The sequence below is a fragment of the Chiloscyllium plagiosum genome, unplaced genomic scaffold, assembly GCF_037043375.1.
Source record: "Chiloscyllium plagiosum isolate Xiang-an unplaced genomic scaffold, Cpla_swu_hap1 HiC_scaffold_8, whole genome shotgun sequence".
NCBI lineage: Eukaryota > Metazoa > Chordata > Chondrichthyes > Orectolobiformes > Hemiscylliidae > Chiloscyllium > Chiloscyllium plagiosum.
Genome location: NW_028270146.1, coordinates 59664552 through 59692155, shown reverse-complemented (window position 1 = coordinate 59692155; position 27604 = coordinate 59664552). Strand labels below are relative to the sequence as shown.

At 39.8% G+C, this 27604-nt stretch overlaps 1 protein-coding gene across 1 annotated transcript; it reads right to left on the bottom strand.

The window, feature by feature from the left end:
• Positions 1–992: 992 nt before the first annotated feature.
• psma3 (proteasome 20S subunit alpha 3) lies at positions 993–26801 on the bottom strand. The gene is made up of 11 exons (XM_043697751.2): positions 26683–26801; positions 14983–15065; positions 14410–14533; positions 14053–14154; positions 11067–11140; positions 6107–6179; positions 5385–5450; positions 3709–3755; positions 2217–2284; positions 1308–1372; positions 993–1228 (listed from the first exon to the last, which is right to left on the bottom strand). The coding sequence occupies exons 1-11, from the start codon at positions 26701–26703 to the stop codon at positions 1184–1186; spliced, it is 768 nt and encodes a 255-aa protein (XP_043553686.2). The 5' UTR covers positions 26704–26801; the 3' UTR covers positions 993–1183.
• Between the last annotated feature and the right edge of the window lie 803 nt (positions 26802–27604).

Here is a 27604-nt window from a genome sequence, read left to right as displayed (position 1 = left end):
TTAACACAGTAGTATAGATTGAGAAGGGGTGCACTTTGACTCCAGCATCCCATGAAGTCTCACTGCACCATGTCAAACATGGGCAAGGGAACATGATAACTAATCAGTACTGTTCCCTGTTGAACACCATAAGCAAGGCCACTACACAGTATTGAGCAGAAAGTAATTGGTTTGAGGAATTCATTATGTCTATGGGCTGAAGTGATTGACCAGATAATCAGAACCATCTTATATGGGAGGTTGTATATAAGAGATCATGTCTATCTTATGCTGGGAAGGACTCCAGCCAGTGTGGAGTTTTTCCCAATTCCTACTATCTCACTCATCTCAGTTATCATCCTCAGTGCATCATATGTCTACCCATGGCAGCATTGTGAGGAGTGATCATGTTATATTCCATATGGAAACTGTTTGAGATACCACCACATCAAGTAGGATAGAATCTGTACTTCTGTGGATGTGCTCTTGGAACAGTTTGGCCACGACCATCGCGAGCTCAAGGACAGCTACAACACTGACATTTCAATTTGTGTCTGTAACTTTGGCCAAATATGTCCTGTCCATGAAAAGATGACATCCAATGAACAGTTATGACTACTTTCAGAAGAATAATTATGGATGGCATTACCAGCCACATGCACATCTGTAATAATGATAAGGAGAAAATAGGAAAGCTTAATGTATTAAATGTGTTTTCTGTTATGATTCTATTCTCACTCTCAAACCTCCAATATCTTTCATGAATGTATTCTTGAAAAAAGGTGACAAAGCATTGGCTCACAGACTACATTGAGGATGGCCTTAATTAACATTCCTGATAAAGATCTTCTGCTCAAAACGTCAACTCTCCTGTTCTTTGGATGCAGCCTGACCAGCTGTGCTTTTACAGCACCACTCTTTTTGACTTTGATCTCCATCATTTGCATTCCTTACTTTCTTCACAATTAACACACAGTTCCATAACTTAAAAACAGTGGAATAAAATATTTGAATATTATAACAGGTAAAGTTTTTATTTTGGTCACTGATATAGGCATATTGAGTTGCCTTCAGATCCATTTTTACAAGTATTTTGTAAAGTTCAAATTTACACACATTAGAAAACCAGTTAACTTGATACTATCATTTGTTTTAAAAATACAAGGGAAATGCACTCAGTACTGTATATTTTAAAAGAAACTAATTACATGTTGTCTTCATCAGATTCATCATCTTCCTCAAGCGATTCCTACGGAAGAAAATAAGTGATGAGGGGAATGTATTATAAGAAAAGCTACATTATGGAAATTACAAGTTTTTCAACTTACTTTGGCATATTTTTCGGCTTCCTCTTTAATAACTTTAGGTACAAGCTCATGTCTGCCTTTTGTAACTGCAAAGAAAATTGTTAAAATTACAAAAGTACTAAAAGAAAGTCTACATTCCAATCCTCCGTCCACACTCCACAATTATCTTGATGTCTATCACTAAGTATAGATAATTTGCATCATTCAAGTTTAATAAATGCACTACTGGAGTTTAATATGGAATAAAAACAAATTCTACTGTGATCCTTTATCAAAACAGGAAAGTGAATTTAACAGGCTTTGAACAAACAGGTCTGGATGATTAGAATAAAAAGAAAGGATTGTAATAAGGTGGAGGGACAGAAGAAGAAAGATATTGCATCAAGCCAAAGCAAGGAATTGCTGGATATGTAAAGAAACAAAAAGTCAACTAGGGAAATACAAATGGCAAAATGTAAACATAGGTGGTGCATAGAAAGGTTACAGTCTAAATTAGTTGAACTCTGTATTGAGTCCAGAAGTTGCTATAGCGTTCAGTTACTTTACAGCTTCAGTTGATTGGAAGTTAACCTTGGTTTTTGATCTCAAAATCAAAATCCTGATTCAAATCAAATCTGGGATGGTAAAAAGGCCTTTACGGTAATATTACCACTTTAAATTTTCTAACACATGAACTTTACTGCCCCGCTCAAGGGCAGCAGCTGCATGGGAACACCACCTGCAAGTTTACCTCCACACCACACATCTGTGTGACTAAATCACCATTCCTTCCATGTCACTAGATCAAAACCCTGAAATATACAGAAGTCAAAAGAAATATTACTTCCCCTCCCCCCAACATGAGCAATTTTAAATTGAGCAGTCAAAATTAATAATAAGTTATCAAAATATCACTATACACAACTTTGTTCTAGAAAGAAAAGACATTACTTTCTCCAACCCAGCTTAACTCCAACTCGAAGGATTTATCCTTAACTTCATCATGGACGATGTAGATTCTGAAAATTAAACAAAGGGTAATTTGTTTTTTTAAAAATTGCAAAATTTTAGACACATTGTTAAAGAGAGCAGCACAGTGAACTCTAACTACAGGAGGATGTGACGAAGTTAATAAAAAGTTTGGAGGTCAACCACAAGTCTGAAGCAACTGAAGGTATAATGAGTCTTCACTCCTGGCCAATTGACTTATTTACAAAAGTAATAAACTTTTTGTAGGAATGCAGTATCTGCAGAATACAGTAACAGAATTTCCGTTAACTCTCTCAAGTGGGATGGCATGGGATGGAGACACCTCCTAAGCCACAAGTTACGCACCATTGATTGACATTTCTAAACATTAGTAACTGCCCCATCTAGTGGCACAACAGAGTATTAAAGTTTGCAAATAATCATTTTTTACCTTAATTCTATTAACTGTCAAGACTGTCATTGATTAGCATGCAATTGTTAATTGCCTCAGTGTACATCAAGCTGGAGCTGCTCAAATTTTATACTTTTTGGGAAAATAAAATCAGGTAATATTCTGTGGCTGTGTAGGTAATGTCATTCCCTCTTTCACTTTCTGACCTCTTATACTTGAATACACATTTAAAAACAGATGTCAAGGTATTTCTTCCACTAGAGGGTAGTCAATGCTTTGAATTCTCTATCCAAGAGTTGTGGAGGCTAGTTCATCAAAATTATTTAAAAAAAACTTTAAAAGAATTGGTAAAGTACCAGGGGGCTAATAAGGAGCTGACAGAAAGAAGAGGGAGGCCTGCAGCAGATCAGTCATGATCTTATGGAATACTGGGACAAGCTTGAAGCAACAAAATGTCCTATTCTTGCTCCTAATATGTTTTGTCTTTATACAAACACATTTCACACAAATATCTTTTAAAGGTAACAGCCCAGATTACTTTAACTGTGAGCCACTGTTTCTAAAATCACATGTTTCTCTTACCACATCATACCCTGTACAATAATTATATTGCTCCTCTATCAGGAATAAAGTTAGCAAAAGAAACAAACACTCCCTCATACAAAAATAAATATATATTTTTATGATAGTATTTCAAACCCAGAACATGCCACTCATACCAAATTTTCACTCCCCACCGTCATTCCCATGACCAAGAATTCTTGAATGATTTTCTGCAGTACACCCCCAAGGTAAATTTGGAACAATTCCCCATTTCACCAGGAGTCTTGACATTCTGCAAAAGTAGCACACTCCCTTAAGCTGAGCTGGCCTAATGAGTTTAAAAAAAAAACACATTTGAAGTCATGCCGACAGGAATGGGAAAGAGAAATGAAGAAAAAATCCTTTGCAGCAAGTAAATTTGTCACTTATTTGGTACGAAAACATCAAGACTGTTTAGCTAAAAAAACCTTAAATAGTTAGAATTCTTTGCTAACCAATTTTGAGCAATTATAAACTTACATTTTTGCAACTTCTTTAACCACTTCTCTGCAAGTCATGTCTTTCATCTGTAAAGTAGTTAAGGGGAGATAGTGAATCTTCAGTATACACTAGTTGATTCAATGCCCATAGGAGAGTGCCTTATCTTGAAATGGAGTTAAAGATCAAAAGAACCAGGATTCAAGCGATATAATTTTGAAGTCATAAATTGATTAAGAATTCTTAACAGAAACAAACATTTGTGTCCACACTTAAAGCTGGCACACTTGAGTACCTCAACTCAAGTTGAGAGAATTACATCAAAGACATACAATATAGTTTAAATTCCATTATCAAAATGTGTAGCAAAGTTGACATAAAAATGATAAATAAAGGTTATGTATTTGGAGATCTATTCTCTGAATAGCAGTCTCAAAATAGTTTTAAAAGACATGAGCTTTCTCAATATTTAAAAACAAAAAACAATTTCTAATCGACTAAACTTCAATTAAATGTGGGCCACTTACTAATGTAATTAAATATTGTGGCCTCAAAAAGGACAGACAATCTAAAATACAGTCTCTCTCAATGACAAGCCATTGTCATTGATAAATATATAACAATGAATGAACATCATGAAAGAAATTTTAAATGAAACATTTTCATGTTATGTGGCTGATAATGTCCCCAATACCATATTAAGACTTTTTTTTGCAATTAACCTTTGTGCAGATGAGTGGCAAAAGAGCGTCTTCACATTCCTATAACAAGTCTCCTGCATTTATTTCAAAGAGATGCCTTTTAACACATCCATTAAGCAATGGCTTTCGCAAAACTAAAAAAATAAGGATTGCGATTTCTGTATTTTAATATTTGCACTTTAAAAAGTGGCTTGTGGATTCGGTCTGTGTTCATGGAGGGGTTTAATGATTAGCTTGAATTTTCTGTGGGTGTTTTTTTTTAAAAAGACAAGTGAACTCTTGAAGACTAATGAAAACATGTTTGCATTGAAAGATTTTGAGCAAACAATAAACAGTTGTACATTAAGCTTTCAGTATAGAAGATCGGAGATCATTTTTTCACACCCTCTACCTTGAAAATAAGTCTTGGCTGAAGCTGGATATGTAAAACAGTTGCCCATGACAAAAGGGAGATGGTTTAGAATGGTGAAGAAATGGGTTACCTCAGTGTAAACAGTTTTGTTTGAAGGTTCTAGACCAGAAGTGTTTTGTTACAACCCTGAAGATATGAATTTGAAGCTTGTTCTCAAGCTGGGGAATTGAGGCCACGCTTGAAATTAAGCCCTACACATCAGGAATGCTTTTGGTATAAACTGGTTTGTATTTTACCACGTGTTTCTAAATCTTTACAGTTGTTACATGTAAATAGTTTGGGTTATTATGTTTTATGTTTTATCTTCATTTTTGCATAATAAACATTTTTTTGTTAAGCCCAAATCAGCTGAATTGCATATTTTTGTTAATAAAAGTTGTTTCAGTTTGCTAATTAATACCAAAGATTTGATCTATTAAATCAGCATATTATACTTTTAACACCGTCAAATTGCAGCACTCATCAAGACCAAACAACAGAATCCAAACGAATATCTTCCTTTAATCTGGCAATTGAGCAATCTAACCCAAAACTTCACTACCTTGTTATCATACCGCTTAGATTTAATGTAAGGAAATGAAACTATTTCAAATTTTATGGCTTACCTGCAGCTTCTCAATCTCTGTTTTTGCAGCTTCTTTAGCTTTTCCAATTGCACATCCCCAGTAACCCTACCAATATAAACAACATTCTAACCACAAAAATTCCAGTATAAATGCAAATAAATAAAATGTCATTAACCAGAAGTTAGACATAGTAAATAGTTTTTCCAAGACCAAAGAAGTCTCTTCTAGCAGCTTAGAGACAACTTATCTTGCAAGGCAGAGATTACAGAGCGTCACAACAGGATACGTATCACTGTTCTTACAAACATCCAAGCTGCTGACACCTCAACTGAGCTATTAGCTGTGCACAAATTTCTGTGATGAAGCAAACTGAATGTTTAAATACAAGTGCATTTACAGTGCAATTATGGCACCACTTCAACTTTTGCCAGACTATTGTTAAATCTGTAATGTAAGTTTGGTGTCGGGATCCAACAAAACTTGAATAAAGGGAGGTGAAGGAGGAAGCCAAATTTCACCCAAGTTTGATGTAACAGAATGACCCCAGGTTTAAGATTTTCAATACTGAACACAAATCAGAAGTAATAAATTATACAGATTAAAATTAATAGAAATACTTGCTAATTCCTCCCATAATAAGATGTTAAATTGATAGGCGTTTAGTTAGTCTTTACTACATTGTTGTAAAACTACTTGTAGTCTGCACATAGTAAGTTACAGTAAAGGTCAGCCAGGCATCATGTTCGTGGACAGGTACTTACGTGGGACACTCCTGAAGGGTCAATCATGTACATCTGAGCTCCATCATCCTGATCATAAGATCCCATAATAAAGCTAAGAAGAAATGAAATTTGTAAACAAATTTGCAATACAGATTTTCGATTTGGAATTATCATACCCATAAACAATGGGTATAAACAATACGGGTAAAGTTATTTTGTGAGAGCAAAGGAGATGCAAAACAGCATGGAAAGCACAAGAGGTTCAAATATGGCAGTACGAAAAAAAGAACGGGTGTTAAAAGTGTGGAGACAGCCGAAGCAGCAAGTATAAATAGTACAGAATGTGAAAGCTGCAGTTCATGGCCCATGGTCAAAAAGAAAAAAAATGTGAAGTGCCCTCATAGGGATGCAGACAAGTGACAGGCTGGGAAGTTTTTCATATTTATTTGATCTAAACTACGGAATTTCAATTAAGCAGGACGTTATTTGAAGTAAAAATATAAGTACTGGCAGGTCTAGAAGTTTGCCCTCCCTACTGACCAATCACAATCACCTCCTACCTGCATCAGCTTATCCCCTTCCTAGCTACCTTCCGCCCCCGCCCCATTTCTCTCTCAGCCACTTTCCCTCCCACACTCTTGATGAAGGGCTTATGCCCGAAACATCAACTCTGCTGCTCCTCAGATGCTGTCTGACATGCTGTGCTTTTCCAGCACCACACTTTGACTCTAGAAATATTAACCATTAAATCAAGAAATTTATTAAGTTGTAAAGATGGTTTGGAAGGTGACGTGTCTCAGATACAGTACATGGAAGTCCACCAACACCAAACCATAGGCATTAAAATTTTTTCTTGGGAATGTTTGAAGAACTTCAGCTCAAAATTCATCAGCTGGAATCTGACTTTGGGATAAAGTGACTTGGACAATTCGTTCCATGAGGCAATTGCATACTTTACACGAGAATCTTCTGATTTGGTCCACAGACAGAGATGGCAGGGTGTGACTCGATGAGGCAGTTATGGAGATAAAGTAGAAGCATATTAGCCTTAGCATCTACAATCATTCAATAGAATTGGAGGTTCTTCCATCTTATATTGATAAGAATGGTGACTGCAGAGCAGGTGATCAAATAGAGCATAGCACTATGATATCAATGGTCAGCGGCACAGACAGTTCTCTGTAGACAAGAGTGACAGTTGAGTTGCATGTATGGGTTTGGAATACCTGCACAGGGTTGGCAAAGAACCTGTAGTAGGAGGAAGAGGATCTATGAATTTGTTTTGATCCATGTTGGAATCAACTTCATGCTTAAGTGAGAAGGGAAATAATTAATACGGGACCAGAGGGGAAACTTGTTCAACGCAGAGAGTGGTGCATGTATAGAACGAGCTGCCAGAGATGATGGTGGGTACAATTAGAATATTTTTAAAAGCCATCCGGAATGTGTACATTAATAGAAATTATTTGGAGGAACATGGACCAAATGCTGGCAAATCAGACTAGATTAGATTACATTACAATGTGGAAACAGGCCCTTCAGCCCAACAAGTCCACACCGACCCGCCGAAGCGCAACCCACCCATACCCCCACATTTACCCCCTACCTAACACTACGGGCAATTTAGCATGGCCAATTCACCTGACCTGCACATCTTTGGACTGTGGGAGGAAACCGGAGCACCCGGAGGAAACCCACGCAGACACGGGGAGAACGTGCAAACTCCTCACACAGTCAGTCGCCTGAGGCAGGAATTGAACCCGGGTCTCAGGCGCTGAGAGGCAGCAGTGCTAACCACTGTGCCACCGTGCCACCAGATGACTTTAGGATATCTGGTTAGTGGGGATGAGTTGGACTGAAGGGTCTGTTTCTGTACTGTATAACTCTGACCAGGAAAGGAGGTCCTGTTTAGGAACAGGAGCAACTGAGGGCTAAATTCAAAAAGGAAACATCAAAATTCTAGATTATTACACATGAGCTTAGCAGATCGGGTTAGGGCAAATAAGATTAGGGAGTTTAATGCAAGGCTGTAAGGTTGGAGAGGAGAAATAGTTTTTGATTCAAAACTGGGGAAAATGGGAGTTGTCTTTTGGAAAGGTTTACATGAACCATGCTAGGACCAGTGTTCTGGCATGTTGTATAACTAGGCATCAGACAGGATTTTAAACTAAATAGTCAAGACAGGATCACACAAGGGACAATGTGATAAATTGAAAGGGAAGGGACAATGCAAGAGATAAAGATAGCAATAATGGTAATAATAATCAGAATTTGCCAGAAAGAGACAGAGCATAAGAAAAGGCCAGAGTTTGAGAGATTAATAAAATGGATAGAAGCAAAGATTTTATATGAAAATGTAATATTCATGACAACAGATGGATTATCAACTCAAATAGAAACAGATACGTATGACCTGAGCCATTACAAAGACGTGGTTGCACAGTGACCAAGGTTAGGACCTGCATTCTCAAGGGTACTTGACATTTTGTAAAGGCAGAAAACTCAGAAAAAGATGGTGAAGTAGCTGTGTTAATTAAGGATATTATTAAAAAGTAATGACAGATGGCCATTGTTTTAAATAACAAGAAGTAGAGTTGGAATACAAATAAGAAATAGTAAGGTTAAGAGTAAAGTTAGTAGAGTCACTTATGGGAGTGATTAATAGAAGCCCAACAGCAACTAACTGAAGGGGGTACAGTGGAAGGAACAGGGAGGGTTTGTAATAAAGGTATAGCAATAGTGGATGATTTTAATTTATACATAATTGAATGAAAGTCAATGCTAGCCTGGAAGGAGAGCTCATTGTGTTTTTGGAACAATTTCTTTGAGCAGCTTGTTCTAGAACCAGAACAGGCTATTCTCGGCCTGGTAAATGTGCAAATACAATTAATTAGTCACAAGATAATAAAAATGCTCCTATGTAGCAGTGATCATAATAAATGTGCAAATCAGTCACTTTTTAAAGAAAACATTACAAATCAGAGTAGGTCACAACATTACACAGAATTATAAAAACGAGAGAGTGATGTTAGTATATGAAAGAAAGCTAGCTAGAGAAAAAAAATCTTATGGTTTAGAGTGACAGATTGGGGATCACAGGTATTCTGGGGGTGAGCTTGGTCATGTATGAACCAAATACAAGGTCAGGAGTTAGACTGTGCATTTAATATTTACTCAGGAAAAGTTAAACTATTTACTCTAGTTTCATCAGAACCCTCACAACCCTGATTTTGAACAGTTCTAGGAATAGGGGAATTGCCCAAAAGAACCTTCTGTTTTGTAGTTAATTCTGTCAGAGTCTGCTACAATGAGCATACTGCAGGATTCCCATGCACAATTCCTACTTATACTGGGACGATGACTGGTCATCGGGAAACCTGGGTCAGTATGGCTGTCGGTGGGTAAAGTGCTAAAAGCACTTGCAAAGGGATGTGGAAATGCAAGTGGAGGAAAACTTGGCAGAAAAAGCATACAATTGGAAAAGTGAACTTATCCAATTTGGCAGGAAGACTAAATGTGCAGCACATTATCTAAATGAAGAGAATGCAGAACTCTGCAGCATTGTGTGATCTGGTTGTTGGATACATAAGTTTGGTATGGAGCTGAAGTGAGTTATTAGGAAGGCAAATGAAAAGACCATCTTTAAGGAAAAGGGGATTAAATGTAAAGTAGGGACATTTTGCCACAGTTGTACAGGCTGTTGGTGAGACCACATTTGGAATACCATGTACAGTTCTGGTCTCCTTAAGAGAGGACATAATTACATTACAACCAGTTCAGAGTAGATTCACTCAACTGAGTCTTTTATTGAAATGGCTGTTGTTATGGACCAGGCCAGACCCCTTCAAAACATTTCAAGAAAGTAGCCACACCCTAACTTTTTAGTTGTCTTAAGCAGGTGAAATGTGGATATTCCAGGAGTGATGGAGCTGGTTAAAACCACTATTTTAAACAACTTACTTTACACGTGAACAAAAAAAAAACAAAATTTAGAACAACAACTATTTGAAAACCCATATCGACTCTATCACAACTTAATGGTATTGTTCCAATTACTTGCAATACCCCCATAAACAACTCCTTGGCAGAAAAGGTAAAAATCAAACACAAGTCCTTACAGGAGACATGTCAGAGAGGGAGGATCAACATGGAACTGTTTCTTTGACCAGTAGCCTCAAAAAACTGACTTTGCTAAAACCAAACCAAACCAGAGTAAAGCTGAGCTGGGAGAACTGACCTTTTATTGTACAGATTCTTTTAAACTTGAAAGGCTTTTACCTGAGGCAGCAGCTGTTAGCTATAATCAAATTTGCCCTAAATCCCATCCAAACTACAACCTGTGTCTTTACGACCCCTCTGAAAAAAAATAAGGACAACATAACCTCGTTAAAATGGCAGCATCGTCACACAGTTTTATGGGAAAAGACTGGATATATTGGGTTTGTATCACTGGAGTTTGGAAGAATGAATGAGGATCTTCTTGCAAGATACGACAACCCTGAAGGAACTTGACGGGGTGAATGCTGAGAATATGTTGCTCCAATAGAGAGATTAGAACCAGGGGACAAAGTTTAAAAATAAGACAGCTCACATTTATGATGGAGATAAGAAAAATAAAATTCCCTCAAAAGCTTTCTCTTCCTAGATAGCAGTGAGGGCAGGATCATTAAATATTTTTAGCACTGAGTTAGACAGGTTCTTAATTGACAAGGAAGTCAGAAAAGACGACTTGAGATCACAACCTTATCAAAAGGCAAAGCAGGCTCAAGGCCAAATGATTTACTCTCGCTACCAGTTCATATTATGTAAGCAATTCAAAATATTTGGCATAGAATTAGAGGTCAATGGCTTGCACATTTCACTGATCATCAACAGGAGACTATAATTCCACGCAATCTTCAAGCTCTTCATTTGCATTCTTCTCACCCACACCTTACAGTAACTGCAAACATACAAGTCTTCAGAAAACCATTTAGTAATAATTTTATTGAAAAATTACCTGCTTCCAAATGGCCGCACAGCACTATACAATGTGTAAGCGTGGACATACATTGCTACTCTGTCTGCCAGATGCTAAAAAAGGTAAAAAAAAATTTAAAACTTACAACACATGACAACTTTCCATTACATTACTATTCTATATTTTCCCAAAGAGCTTATTTCTATCAAATATAAATGTGTTTTAAAATGTTAGTTAATGATAAACCTCTAAATGCTCGCAAAATCTTTGTGAATGTACCATGTATAACAAATTTTCTTGCTTATAATCTTAAATTACAGGGATAAATGGGCATATGTAATTGGTGCTTCAGATGTTTAGGTGTAATGCTTTTCATCTTTCAGCCTTTTTTCCTACTTTTACAAACTATTGTTCAAATGGGGTGGGTGGTGAAGGAAATTCAGGAAACAAACAAAAACTTCTAATTTTTTTGGAATACTTTATCAGTTTGATTCTGTCAATCTATTTGGTGTGTTTACTTCCCAAGAAAAAATATCATAACCACTGGTAAAGTTTTTATCAAATAAAATATAAAAAAAAAGGAATGAAGAGAACAAGAATAAACAAAATTACAGTGCAAGAACAGTTCCTTCAGCCCTCTTAAGCCTGCGTCGATCCAAATCCTTCCTCTAAACCTCTGCCTATATTCCAAGGAGCTGTATCCCTCTGCTCTCTGCCCATTCACATATCTGTCTAGATACATCTTAAAATGATGCTAGCATGCCTGCCTCTACCACCTCCACTAGCAACACATTCCAGACACCCATCACCCTCTGCATAAAGAACTTTCCACGCATATCTCCCTTAAACTTCTCCCCCCTCACCTTGAACTCATGACACCTAGGAATTGAGTTTCCCCATTCTGGGAAAAAGCTTCTTGCTATCCACCTTTCATGACTTTGTAGACCTCAATCAGGTCCCCCCCTCAACCTCAGTCTTTCTAATGAAAATAATCCTAATCTACTCAACTTTTTTTCATAGCTAGCACCTTCATACCAGGCAACATCCTGGTGAACCTCCTCTGCACCTTCTCCAAAGCACCCACATCCTTCTGGTAATGTGACCAGAACTATATGCAGCATTCCAAATGTGGCCGAACCAAAATCCTGTACAACTATAACATGATCTGCCAACTCTTGTACTCAATACCCGTCTGATGAAGGAAAGCATGCCGAATACCTTCTTGACCACTATCAACCTGCATTACCACCTTCAGGGTACAATAGACCTGAACACCAGATCTTTCTGTACATCAATTTTTCCATAGGGTTTTTCCATTTACCAAATAATCAACTATTCTTACAGGTTAGTAAATTTCAGTTATAAAAATGTAAGATCATAATGCATGATCAGTAAATAACCATGTTAGTGTAATCTGCAACCTCCAGCCCAAACTCTCAACTCCACAGTCCTGTGGTTATTGGGAACTATTTTTCACCAAAGTTGCTTTCTTTAAAATATCAGTTGGAATAATGTCAGTAGGGAATGTGTCCAAAAGACCACTGTAGCATAGCCCACTCTTGCACTTGCCAGACAGATACATGCATTTTAAACAGAAGTTGCTGAATATCAATCATGAGTGGTGAACCTCTCTTAAATAAAGCTGTTCCTTTAGAGAATAGGTGCAGGAGTAGGCCATTCTGCCCTTCAAGCCTGCACCACCATTCAATATGATCATGAATGATCATCCTTAATCAGTATCCTGTTCATGCCTTATATCTCCATAAATCCTTGATTCCACTATCCTGGAGAGCTCTATCCAACTCTTTCTTAAATGAATCAAGAGACTGGGCCTCCACTGCCCTCTGGGGCAGAACATTCCACACAGCCACCACTCTCTGGGTGAAGAAGTTTCTCCTCATCTCTGTCCTAAATGGTGTACCCCGTATTTTTAAGCTGTGTCCTCTGGTTCGGCATTCACCCATCAGCGGAAACAGGTTTCCTGCCTACAGAGTGTCCAATCCTTTAATAATCTTATATGTCTCAATCAGATCTCCTCTCAGTCTTCTAAACTCATTCCATTTCCTCCACCTTCTTTTCTTTGCCAAATACTAAAAGGTTAAGGCTAATTGTCATATCTACTACCTACATTCTCTAGTTGCTGCGTAGCCCTCCCAGGTTTGTGTGTAATAGCACATGGGAAAACCAGAAGTAACTACCTCTTGGGCAGCTGCGCATCTTGTAAGGAATGTTGATGAGAATTCTTAACACTAACCAATTCATTTCACTTGCATTATGCCTATTTTTGTCCATTTCCTTTCTGCTCCTACTTTAATGACAAAATTCTAACCATAGACAATCCATTTAGATTTAGATTACTTACAGTGTGGAAACAGGCCCTTCGGCCCAACAAGTCCACACCGACCCGCTGAAGCGCACCCACCCAGACCGATTCCCCTACATTTACCCCTGCACCTAACACTATGGGCAATTTAGCATGTCAATTCACTTAACCTGCACATCTTTGGCTGTGGGAGGAAACCCACGCAGACACGGGGAGAATGTGCAAACTCTACACAGACAGTCGCCTGAGGCGGGAATTGAACCACTGTGTCACCCAAATCATTAAGAATTTTTTTATTTGTTCATTTGTCAGAAATGAACATCACTAGTTAGGTTAACATTCATTGTCTGTCTCTAATTACTCATTTTGAGTTATTCTTCAGGTGGTAGTGGTGATGAACTGCCCCTTTAACTACTACAGTCCAAGTGGTATGGGTATATCCACACTATTGTTAAGAAGGGTTTTGCCCCAGGGATAGTGAATTAACAGTGAAATAGTTCCATATCAAGATGATGTGTGATATTGCAGAAAATAAAGTCACGGAGCAGTTTAAGATGAGTTTATGCAGAAAACAGGTTTCCAGCATCTGCAGTCATTGTTTTTACCTTGTTCTATAGTTAGTCAACTTTAGCTGTTATGATGTGCAATTCACCCTTAGAAATATTCAATGTTGAAACAAACAGTGCTAAATAGATCTCATACCCTTAATGGAATATCATATCCATAATTAGATCTAAAATTGGAAGCTTCTTCCCTTGCAATATCAGTAAGAGACCGTGCATCTGCCAGAAGACCTGCAACTGCCTGTGAAATGAAACAAAAGTTGCTTATTCTAATGTCCATTAAAAATTAGGCCCACATTGAAATCAAAATATATAAATATACCGCTGTACTAAGATTGCACATTTTAACATGATCTATTCAGTATCTATTCTTCCTATACAATAGATCTTTGTACACTGGGTCTGTGTACAACAATTTTCTTGAGCTACAAGAAAGTTTGAGCTAAAATTAAAACAAAAATGCCTTTTTGGGAGAAGGCAGTTTATAAAATCTTACCATTCCTACATGACGATCAACGTTAAATATGCGTTTGTTGGAGCCCTGTTCATATAGTTTGGAAAGGACCAGTTTCTCTACTCCAAACACAACTCCATCTTTACATCTTATCCCAATAGCTGTGCTGTGAAATTAAATTGAAACAAAATAAATACTGAATTTAATAAGAGAAAGGGTAAGGTATTATGATCACAAACGTTTGTACATTTAGAGGAGGATTGAATTCTCAGTCTATAACTGTTTCTGCTTTATTACTTTTAGATATATGCAATTTTTTGATGTGGAAATTATAAATCAAAGACATAAGACTAATTCATTTCTAAATTTATGATAGAGGCATGGGTGGATTGTGAGTAATTCAGATTTATTGCTATTGCTTAGTACACATTCAACAATGACAAAGTCACATTTAGAGCTGATGCATGCACAATTGATTCTCATGTGAACAATCAATACCTGTGTAGTTTTACTCCAGAAACACAGAAATAATCACAAGATGAATTCACTGAAGATTGTAAAAATGTAAATATTCTACAATAATTTTTTTTTCTGCAATAATGATGAATTCCTTACCTACTGTTTTCTACAGCTTTCATCGCATATTCAACTTGGAACACTCGCCCATCAGGAGAGAAGGTGGAGGCTGACAAATCATACTGGAAATTAAAAACAAACAAAATTATTATGCAGCCATAAGCTGCATAAAATTATAAATAAGCCTTACAAGTAAATTCAGGTGGCACCAAATCCAAAAAAGTCTACATCAAAAGTACAACACAGAAAAACCATTTGGCCCAACTCAACTGTGCTGCTTTTTATACTCCACACAAGCCCCTTCTCAATCTAGCTACTTCACATAAGCCTCAACACCTTTATATTCCCTTTTCATCACACTCATCTGGAGTCAGAGGCGTACAACACAAGAAAAGGCTTTCAACACTGACTTTGTGCTGGTCCAAAATCACCTAACTTTTCTAATCCTATTTCCAACATTTCACCTTGCATACCTTAGGATCACAAGTGCACATCTAAATATTTCTTAAATGTTATGAGGTTTCTGCATCTACTACCCTTACAGGCAGTGAGTTCCAGAATTCGATTACCTTCTGGGTGAGGGAAAAACCTGTCCCTTACCTTACATTTATGCCCATGATTACTGATCCCTCCGCCAAGAGGATAATTTTCTGTCTATGCCTCTCAATCTTATATATCTGAATCACCAAACCTTTCTCCCAACTGGCACCTCTGCTCCATGGAAAACAAATCTCAGTCTTCAGAACTAAAACTCTTCAATCTCGGCAACATCCTGGTAAATCTCTTCTGGAAATACACCCTTCCTATCATGAAATCCAGAACTACTCATAATACCCCAGATGTGGCCTGACCAACTTTTTATATGGTTCCAGTGTAGCTTCTTTGCTCTTATACTGTGCCTCGGCTAATAAAAACAAGAATGCCATATGCGTCCTCGATCGCTTTATCTGCCTGTCCTGTTATCTTAAAGGACTGGTGGACATGCACTCAAAGGTAGCATATAAACCTTGACCACCATTACAGTTGTCCTTCCCACAGTCTTTCTACTTATCTTCAAATATATTGTTTGTTGTAGTTGGCTAGGAACAATGTTTGTTGGTTCTGCTTCTCAAGCTCTACTACATTTTTCTTATACATATTCCTGCACCTGCTTTTTTCAGATGTATACTCTGCAATAAATAATCCAGTAATTTTTAGTGGGTCAGTGTCTCTTGCTGCAAATCCAATTTAATGTTTGAGCCAAACGTTTTCAGGCAGAGGTTTCTTGCAGATTTAGCAGCCTGGGACAGCCTCACTCGGTCCACAAATGTTCAAATGCTACAACCCAAAACACTGATGCCTTAGTTTGTGCTATATTTCTCTTCAAATCAAACAATTAAAACTCGACATGGTTTTGTGCTTACCACGTAACGACACATGTATGTAATAGTTAATAGATAGTAATCAGCAGGAAGAACTCTGATCAATCCCTCAAGAACTACTTGCATTTAGCTTTAACCTTGAGCATAGTGAAACAACAGCATTACCAATGTTTAATAATGAACTGTACACAGAACTATGAAGACAATTTAAGCAATACCAAAAAAGAATTCCAAATAGGCCTTTTGAGTCTGCTCCACCACTTAACAAAATTACAGCTGATTTGATTGTGACTTTAATTCTACCTTCCTTACCTGTCTTTATCCCCCACACATTCCATATTATTTGATTTCTTTATCAATAGTTCAATATATTCAAGGTTGACAACCTTCTCTGTTCTCAAGAGGGAGTGAATTTTAAATATTAATGGCCCTCAGAAGACATTCTTTTAATTTTACATTAGAAGATTCTTATATTGAAACTCTGTCCCCATAGTTCTGGATTCTCCCATGAGGAAATACCCTCTGATTATTTATTCTGTCAAGTTTCCTAAAGTTGACAAGCAGGAGGCTGGAAGATTACAGGAAGCCAAGCAGCATTAGGAGGTGGAGAAGTCAATGTTTCTCTGTCCACCTAAAATATGTTTGAAGAAGTTATCTGCCTCCCTCAGATGTGTTTGAAGAAATTCTCCAGAAGTCTTATGTATTTCAATACTGTCCCAGGTATAGGAAAACGATGTCACAAGGTCCCAATTTCTTTAGCAATATTAGTTACAATACATTCAGTCCCGTTATCCATGTGAGTAATATAGATTCTAAGTAATGGTAACTTCAACAATGAAATTCAGAGCATCCCACTATTAGGTTTTCTCCACTTGAAAATGACCCATTTATTTCCAGCTATGTTCCCTGTAAATGAGCCAGTCATGTTAATATGTTAACAATAACCCACACATAGTAATCTTTTATTTGGCACGATAAGATAAGAACGTATCAGAAAGTGTATTTGGATTTCCAAAAGTCAAAATACCCAGGTTTCCCTTTATCCACTAAGCTTGTTATATCCTGAAGAACTTAACTTGTGTCAGACAAAATTTCCCTTTCACAAAACTGTTGACTGTTTGATAATATTATGATTACTTCCACTCCTAGTGGATTGGAAAGGCCATTCGGCCCATCGAGTCCACTCCGCCATTCAATCACGGCTGATGGGCATTTCAACTCCACTTACCCGCATTCTCCCCGTAGCCCTTAATTCCTTGTGACATCAAGAATTTATCAATCTCTGCCTTGAAGACATTTAGAGTCCTGGCCTCCACTGCACTCTGCGGCAATGAATTCCACAGGCCCACCACTCTCTGGCTGAAGAAATGTCTCCGCATTGCTGAATTTACCCCCTCTAATTCTAAGGCTGTGTCCATGGGTCCTAGTCTCCTCGCCTAACGGAAACAGTTTTCTAGTGTCCACCTTTCTAATTATCTTGTAAGTTTCTATTAGATCTCCCCTTAATCTTCTAAATTCCAATGAATACAATCCCAGGATCCTCAGCCGTTCCTCGTATGTTAGACCTACCATTCCAGGGATCATCCGTGAATCTCCGCTGGACACGCCCCAGTGCCAGTATGTCCTTCCTGAGGTGTGGGGACCAAAACTGGACACAGTACTCCAAATGGGGCCAAACCAGAGCTTCATAAAGTCTCAGTAGCACAATGGTGCTTTTATATTCCAACCCTCTGGAGATAAATGACAACATTGCATTCGCTTTCTTAATCACGGACTCAACCTGCATGTTTACCTTTAGAGAATCCTTGACTAGCACTCCCAGATCCCTTTGTACTTTGGTTTTATGAATTTTCTCACCGTTTAGAAAGTAGTCCATGCTTGTATTCTTTTTTCCAAAGTGTAAGACCTCGCATTTGCTCACACTGAATTCCATCAGCCATTTCCTGGACCACTCTCCCAAACTGTCAAGATCCTTCTGCAGCCTCCCCACTTCCTCAGTACTACCTGCCTGTCCACCTAACTTCATATCATCGGCAAACTTCGCTAGAATGTCCCTAGTCCCTTCATCCAGATCATTAATATATAACGTGAACAGCTGCGGCCCCAACACTGAACCCTGCGGGACACCGCTTGTCACCGGCTGCCATTCTGAAAAAGAACCTTTTATCCCAACTCTCTGCCTTCTGTCAGACAGCCAATCCTCAATCCATACCAGTAGCTCACCTCGAACACCATGAGCCCTCACCTTGCTCAGCAGCCTCCCGTGTGGCACCTTATCAAAGGCCTTTTGGAAGTATAGATAGACCACATCCACTGGGTTTCCCTGGTCTAACCTACTTGTCACCTCTTCAAAGAATTCCAACAGGTTTGTCAGGCACAACCTCCCCTTAGTAAATCCATGTTGACTTGTTCTAATCCGACCCTACTCTTCCAAGAATTTAGAAACCTCATCCTTAATGATGGATTCTAGAATTTTACCAACAACCCAGGTTAGGCTAATTGGCCTATAATTTTCCATCTTTTGTCTTGATCCTTTCTTGAACAAGGGGGTTACAACAGCGATCTTCCAATCATCCGGGACTTTCCCTGGCTTTTGAAAGATCTCAACCAACGCCTCCGCTATTTCCTCAGCCACCTCCCTCAGAACTCTAGAATGTAGCCCATCGGGGCCAGAGATTTATCAATTTTAAGACCTTTTAGCTTTTCTAGCACTTTCTCTTTTGTAATGGCAACCATACTCAACTCAGCCTCCTGACTCCCTTTAATTGTTGGGATATTACTCGTGCCTTCCACTGTGAAGACTGACGCAAAGTACTTATTAAGTTCTCCAGCTATTTCCTTATCTCCCATCACGAGGCTTCCAGCATATGTATTGAAAGAAACTTTTAGTATCATTTCTAATATTACTGGCTTGCCTACATTCTTATTTGATCCTCTCCTTCCTTATTTCTCTCTTTGTTTTCGTAGCCCTCCCGCCCAGTGCTCTTGGCCACTTTATAGGATTAGATTAGATTACTTACAGTGTGGAAACAGGCCCTTCGGCCCAACAAGTCCACACTGCCCCGCCGAAGCGCAATCCACCCATACCCCTACATTTACCCCTTACCTAACACTACGGGCAATTTAGCATCGCCAATTCACCTGACCTGCACATCTTTGGACTGTGGGAGGAAACCGGAGCACCCGGAGGAAACCCATCCCGTAAGCATTCCATGAAACCCACACAGACACGGGGAGAACGTGCAAACTCCACACAGTCAGTCGCCTGAGGCAGGAATTGAACCCGGGTCTCAGGCGCTGTGAGGCAGCAGTGCTAACCACTGTGCCACCGTGCCGCCCACTAGGATCTCTCTTTTTCTTTAACACATTTCCTGACTTCCTTTGTCTGTCTAATCCCTCCCCGGATAATCTTTCTTTTCTTGGGGATGAACCTCTGTACAGTGTCCTCAATTATACCCACAAACCCCTGCCATTTTTGCTCTACTGTCTTCCCCGCAAGGCTCTGCTTCCAGTCTATTTTCGTCAGTTCCTCTCTCATGCCCTCATAAATTACCTTTATTTAACTGTAATACCATTACATCCGATTTTGCCTTCTCTCTTCCAAACTGCAGACTGAACTTTACCATATTATGATCGCTGCTTCCTAAGTGTTCCCTTACTTTAAGATGTTTTATAAAGTTGGTTCATTACATAGCACTAGGTCCAGAATAGCCTGCTCTCTTGTGGGCTCCATGACAAACTGTTCCAAAAAACCATCCCGTAAGCATTCCATGAATTCCCTTTCTTTGGATCCACTGGCAACATTATTTACCCAGTCCACCTGCATATTGAAGTCTCCCATGATCACCGTGACCTTGCCTTTCTGACGTGCCTTCTCTATTTCCCGGTACATGTTGCGCCCCTGGTCCTGACCACTGTTAGGAGGTCTGTACATAACTCCCATTATGGTTTTTTTTGCCTTTGTGGCTCCTCAATTCCACCCACACAGACTCCACATCACCCGACGCTGTCATTCAGTGCCATAGATTTAATTTTGCTCTTAACTAACAAGGCAACCCCGCCCCCTCTGCCCGCCTCCCTGTCTTTTTGATAAGTTGAAAATCCTTGGATATTTAACTGCCAGTCCCGACCCCCTTGCAACCACGTCTCTGTGATGCCTACCACATCATAATCATTCACGATGATCTGTGCCATTAGTTCATCTGCTTTGTTACGAATGCTACGAGCATTCAGGTAAAGTGCCTTAATGCTAACTTTCTTATCATTAGATATTGGAAGTCATAAGATGTCCTAAGTTATCCTTTCTTTTTGCTGCATTCCCAGTCTGCCTCAAGTTTAAATCCACCTGCACACATGCTATCCTGCTGCTTATCTTTCCATTTAACTCCATACTCCCTGTCGCTTTCACTTTCCCTTCCCCCCCAACTCAGAAGTTTAAAGTCCTACTGACCACCCTATTTATCCTCTTGGCTAGAACATTGGTACCTGATCAGTTCAGGTGGAGACTGTCCCAACGGTACAGATCCCCCTGGTTCCAAAATTGATGCCAATGCCCCATGAAGTGGAATCCCTCTTTCCCACACCAATCCCTTAGCCACGTGTTTACTTCCCTAATTTTCTTATCCCTATGCCAATTGGCACGTGGCTCGGGCAGTAATCCGGAGATTATGACCCTTGAGGACCTGTACTTCAATTTCCTTCCTAGTGCTTGATAATCCCCAAACAGGTCCTCCACCCTAGCTTTGCCTATGTTGTTAGTCCCAACGTGGACCACAACAACTGGATCCTCCCCCTCCGGCTCCAATATCCTTTCAAGCCAGTCGGAGATGTCCCGCACCCTGGCACTGGGCAGGCAACACAACATGCGAGACTCCCGATCCGGCTTGCAAAGGATACTATCGGTCCCCCTAATTTATAGAATCCTCTATCAAAACTACTTATCTTTTTGCTCCCCCCTCTTGAATGGCCTTCTGCACCATGGTGCCGTGGTCAGCTGGCTCATCCTGTCCAGAGCCCTTTTCCTCATCCGTACAGGAAGCAAGAATCTCATACCTGTTGGACAAGGTTAAGGGCTGAGACTCCTGCACTCCTGAACTCAGGTTCCCCCTACCTGCCTCACTTACAGTCACACTCTGATGTCCCTGATCACTAACTGAATGTGAATTACTTAATCTCCCAGGTGTGACTGCCTCCTGAAACAAAGCGTCCAGGTAACTCTCCCCCTCCCTGATGAGCCGCAGTGTTTGAAGCTCAGATTCCAGATCAACTCTGATCCGGAGTTCTTCCAGCAACCAATACTTGCTGCAGATGTGGTCACTGCCATTCACAATGGGATCAGCGAGCTCCCACATCATACAGCTACAGTATTATTTGCTGATGCCACAAATGATTGTATACTTTCTTTCTGTCACACTATGGTTACAATCACTCCTATCGTTAGCCTACGCAGTTGCCTTCACCTTTCTCAATATTCCCACAGGCGAGCCCTCCTTCCCACTGTTTAGTTCGATGTCCCATCAATAGCTCTAGCTATACAATACAATTTGCCAGATCCTAACACTATTCAAGTATAGGCTTTCCCAACAAAAGAAACACCTGTTCAAGGAGTTAAGTTCTAAATAGTGTCAGGTAGTGAATCAGGTGTGTAGGGATGAATGTCTGGAGCTTAGGGACTGAACAGGCTTAGGCACACCCACCAATTCAGGGGCAATTTCAACTCAGGAATAGGCAAGTAGCTAAAATTGCTGGATTCTGCCCTGGGGACTATAGGACCAAGAGAGGATTCAGAAATACTTATGGCCAAGACAAGGGAGGAATTTGATGACAAGGATAATAAATTTTAAAACCAAGGCATTGTCAGGTTTGAACAGAGGAGTACTAAAATCCAGGAATCCTAACCTGGTCTTACTTTGGAGTCTAGCATCTGCAGTTTTTTTTAACTCTAAACAGTTAACTCAGCACAGATCATGAATTGAATCTGAAGCCTTCTATAAAACCCAGGCAAGCACTGGGTAAACTGTCATTAATGAAGCACAGTAAATCTATCAATTCCATATATAATAGTTTTCACTTCAAATATAATACTTTCATTCAGAATTAATTGTGTATAACTTAAAAATCTGACCTGAAGAGCACAATAAGGCTATAACATTGCTGCAATTACTCAACTGTCCACAGAAAAATCTGATCACCAGCAATGTTTTTGTTATATTGTTAATTCTAGCATGGAACCATCTGGTTGAAGATGGAGAACCCTCAGGTGATCATGAAAGTTCTATAACACTATTTGAAAAATATAGAGATTGCAAGTTCATTCAGATCCCTGTCCAATATCACAAACAGATGACTAAAGTTCTGTTGACACTGGAAATCAAAATAAATATCTGCAAGACATTTCCATCTTTTTTCAGCTCTGAAATGTCAGTGACTTTAAGTGTGAACACTGTTTCACTACAAAGGTGTTTGACATGCTGACAATTTCCAATATTTTCATATGGCAAGTTTGAGAAAGCAAAATGACTGACAATTTCGACATATTGATGGGCTCTTGTGGTGCAATGACAGTGTATTGAAATTGAGCCTTCTGGCCTAGAGTTAAGTCCCAGCTGTTCCAGAGGTCTATCACAACAGATCTGAACAGTTTGATTAAAAAAAGAATTTAAATGGCTGTGAGGTTCTTTGGCACATGAAACATATGGCTCAACAAAGCAATTTCACTTGAGCAAGGGAATTCTCCCAAATATCATGGTCAAGTTTTATTCCTCAAAGTGAGGTGTCGGAAGACTGGAGGTTGGCAAATGTGGTGCCACTGTTTAAGAAGGGCGGTAAAGACAAGCCAGGGAACTATAGACCGGTGAGCCTGACCTCGGTGGTGGGCAAGTTGTTGGAGGGAATCCTGAGGGACAGGATGTACATGTATTTGGAAAGGCAAGGACTGATTAGGGATAATCAACATGGCTTTATGCGTGGGAAATCATGTCTCACAAACTTGATTGAGTTTTTTGAAGTAACAAAGAAGATTGATGAGGGCAGAGCAGTAAATGTGATCTATATGGACTTCAGTAAGGCGTTCGACAAGGTTCCCCATGGGAGACTGATTAGCAAGGTTAGATTTCATGGAATACAGGGAGAACTAGCCATTTGGATACAGAACTGGCTCAAAGGTAGAAGACAGAGGGTGGTGGTGGAAGGTTGTTTTTCAGACCGGAGGCCTGTGACCAGTGGAGTGCCACAAGGATCGGTGCTGGGCCCTCTACTTTTTGTCATTTACATAAATGATATGGATGCGAACATAACAGGTACAGTTCGTAAGTTTGCAGATGACACCAAAATTGGAGGAGTAGTGGACAGCGAAGACGGTTACTTCAGATTACAACAGGATCTGGACCAGATGGACCAATGGGCTGAGAAGTGGCAGATGGAGTTTAATTCAGATAAATGAGGGGTGCTGCATTTTGGAAAAATAAATCTTAGCAAGACTTATACACTTAATGGTAAAGTCCTAGGGAGTGTTGCTAAACAAAGAGACCTTGGAGTGCAGGTTCACAGCTCCTTGAAAGTGGCATCACCAGTAGATAGGATAATGAAGGCGGCGTTTGGTATGCTTTCCTTTATTGGTCATAGTTGAGTACAGGAGTTGGGAGGTCATGTTCAGCTGTACAGGACATTGGTTAGGCCACTGTTGAAATATTGTGTGCAATTTTGGTCTCCTTCCTATCGGAAAGATGTTGAGAAACTTGAAAGGGTTCAGAAACGATTTACAAGGATGCTGCCAGGATTGGAGGATCTGAGCTATAGGGAGAGGCTGAACAGGCTAGGGCTGTTTTCCCTGGAGCATCGGAGGCTGAGGGGTGACCTTATAGAGGTTTACAAAATTATGAGGGGCATGGATAGGATAAATAGGCAAAGTCTTTTCCCTAGGATCGGGGAGTCCAGAACTAGAGGGCATAGGTTTAGGGTGAGAGGGGAAAGATATAAAAGAGACCCAAGGGACAACCTTTTCACGCAGAGGGTGGTAAGTGTATGGAATGAGCTGCCAGAGGATGTGATGGAGGCTGGTCAAATTGCAACATTTAAGAGGCATTTGGATGGCGATATGAATAGGAAGGGTTTGGAGGGATATGGGCCGGGTGTTGGCAGGTGGGACTAGATTGGGGGTTGGGATATCTGGACGGCATGGACGGGTTGGACCGAAGAGTCTGTTTTCATGCTGTACATCTCTATGACTCTTTGACTCAACCATCACCCAAAATACAGTTAAATGTGAGGTGCTGCATTTTGGGAATATCAAATCATCACAGGACTTATACACTTCTCAGGAGTGTTGCTGAACAAAGAGACCTTGGACTGCAGGTTTATAGCTCTTTGAAAGTGGCGTCACAGGCAGATAGGATAATGAAGGCGGCATTTGGTATGCTATCTTTTATTGGTCAGAGTTTTGAGTACAGGAGTTGGGAGGTCATGTTGCGGCTCTAGAGGACATTGGTTAGACCACTGTTGGAATGTTGTGTGCAATTCTGGTCTCCTTCCTATCGGAAAGATGTTATGAAACTTGAAAGGGTTCAGAAAAAAATTTACAAAGACGTTGCCAAGGTTGGAGGATTTGAGCTGTACGGAGAGATTGAATAGGCTATTTTCCCTGGAGTGTCGGAGGCTGAGGGGTGACCTTATAGAAGTCTATAAAAATCATGAAGGGCATGAATAGGATAAATAGACAAAGTCTTTTCCCGGGGTGGGGAGTCCAGAACTAGAGGGCATAGGCTTAGGGTTATATCCTTGCCACAATAGGCCCTCCCACCAATTTTGTATCAGCAGTAAATCTAGATGCATTTACATTGTTTCCATAGTTTCTATAGTTGGTAAATAACTGAGGACAAGGTCTGATCCAGGCATGAGTGGCTACTGCAGATGCTGGAGATAACAGTCAAGATTGGAGTGCTGCTGGAAAAGCACAGCAAGTCAAGCAGCATCTGAGGAGCAGGGAAAAGGAAAAAAAAATTTCAGGCAAAAGCCCATCAGATAGCACTCCTGATTCTGTCAAATTTGTGTTGACCAATCCATAATCCATGTAAATATGTTACCCTCAATACCATGACATCTCACCTTGTGCAATAATCATTTTATATGGCACCTTATCAAACACCTTCTAGAAACCCAAAAATACTGCACCTCTCAGTACTATTTTATCAACTCTTCTTGTTACATCCTTGATGTGGAGATGTAAGTGTTGGACTGGGATGGACACAGTTCAAATCACAACACCAGGTTATAATCCAACAGGTTTACTGGGAAGTACAACACCCAAAGCTTGCACTTCTAAATAAACCTGGTAGACTATAACCTGATGTTTTGATTTTTAACTCTTGTCCTTAACAATGCTGGCAAGTTTGTCAAATATGATCTCCCTTTCATAAAATTATGTTAACTCTGATTATAGTAATAAAATAAAATGACCACAAACCAACATAAGTCTTTCAACAAACGAACTGCCACCATTTCAGCAAACACCTGATCTTGCTTTTCTTTTTTTAAAAACATAAAATGAGAGCATGCTCATGTCAGACAGCATCTGTGGAGAGTTAACGTAACATAAACCTGAAGCGTTAACAATGTTTCTGTCTCCACAGATGCTGTCTGAAATCTGGATGCAGTTGAGTATTTCCAGCGTCTTTTTAAATTTCAGATTTCGTCAACAGTATTCTGCTCTTCGTTTTATTGTTGGTTGGTTTTGGATGATGGCCAATTTACAACACCATACAATGGAACAATCTACGGGGGGGGGGGGTGGAAAACTGATAAATAGGGCTCTCTTGAATACATAGAAACTACTATTAAACGAATTGGTACTTTACTGGAAAACAATCTGAGTTAAATAACGCAGACCACACAAAGGTGACCTGATAGACAACCTATTCATGAGAAAACTCGTGAATGTTAAAGACCTAGTTATCTTCCTGTGTGCGGCAGATGTTTTCAACGTGAAAAGCAGCGAACCAGCAAGAAGCCGCCCACTGCCGTGATCCCAATTTGAAAATGAAAGCCGTCACCGAGCCCGTCCCTCGCTAGTACTTTCGTTTTGACCATGGAGGCTCCCGGTGACTCAGCACCGATGACTCCAGGCCACCATGAAGGCGCTGAAAAACCCCAGGCCGAGCCAACCCGCTGAGCTGAGCTTCCTGTCAGGAGATACCTCCCGCGTTCCTTCAAGCACAGCTGCCGGCACGGCCCGGCCCGGCCCCCGCGGCCTAGCTCCAAAACTCACCCGGGATGAAGGCCGAAAGCCGCTCCCGCTCAATTAAGCATCTCAGACCGAAATCACCTCCTCACATCTAATAGTTAAACCACATAAGAGACGGACCCACAGGATTTTCCTACTCACCCCGGTACCAATGGAGCTCATTCCGGACCTTACTTTAGCAGCAACGGCGGCACACACTCGGTCTTCCTCTCCAATAACACGCCTTCTGATTGGACCAAACCATATACCCACTGCACCAATCAGCAGCATCTATTGTGAGCTCGGTCCATGCGGGTTCCCCGTATGGAGGCAGAGTGACGCCTATGGCTGTAATTAAACCACCACAGCAAATGTCAATGGCTTGCTCTATCCTTATATCCCTTCGTCACATAGTGATATTTCTTTTTTTTTAAAAAAACAATTAATTCCTTTGAAAATATGCTACATTGATTTTTTTTTTAAATTGCTTCAGCTGGAATCCAGCTTTGGGCACCACATTTAAGGAAGCATGTGAAAACATTGAAGAGAGTGTAGATGAGATTTATGAAGAATTTCAATTATGAAGATAGATAGGAAAAATTGGCTCTGTGCACTTTGGATAAAAGAAGGCTGAAAGGAGATAAGATTCAGCTATCAAAAATCATGATAAATCTGTAAAACAAACTTTCCAAACATGAAAGGATTGAGAAGGGCACAGACTTAAAAATTATTAGCAACAGAAGCAAAACTTATAGGAGGAAAAGCATTTTCATGCAGCAAATGGTTAGGAGCTAGAATGCAGTACCAAAGTGCGTAGTGGCGATAGGTTTAATTGAGGCATTTAAATGAGAGGGTTATTTGAAAAGAAGGAATGTGCAAGATTGTAGGAGGAAATCTGGAGGTTGGAACTGGGTGAAATGTTCACTTGGGCACTAGTGCAGGCACTTTAGGCCAAATAGACAGGTTCTACACTAACAATTCTGTTATACTCAATGCTTACAGTCAGATGCCCAATATCAATGTATCGTCCACCAACCACATGGAGAACTGCGAGGCAGATGCTCTAACGTTAAGTCTTAAAGTG

What these genes read in the sequence shown, in the direction of transcription:
- psma3 (XM_043697751.2), bottom strand. Translation starts at nt 26,703, where the DNA reads ATGAGCTCCATTGGTACCGGG. An exon ending in TTGATCGTCATGTAGGAATG is followed by an intron (nt 14,155 to 14,409) that starts GTAAGATTTTAT and finishes TTCATTTCACAG; the next exon opens with GCAGTTGCAGGTCTTCTGGC. An exon ending in AAGCCGAAAAATATGCCAAA is followed by an intron (nt 1,229 to 1,307) that starts GTAAGTTGAAAA and finishes TTTCTTCCGTAG; the next exon opens with GAATCGCTTGAGGAAGATGA.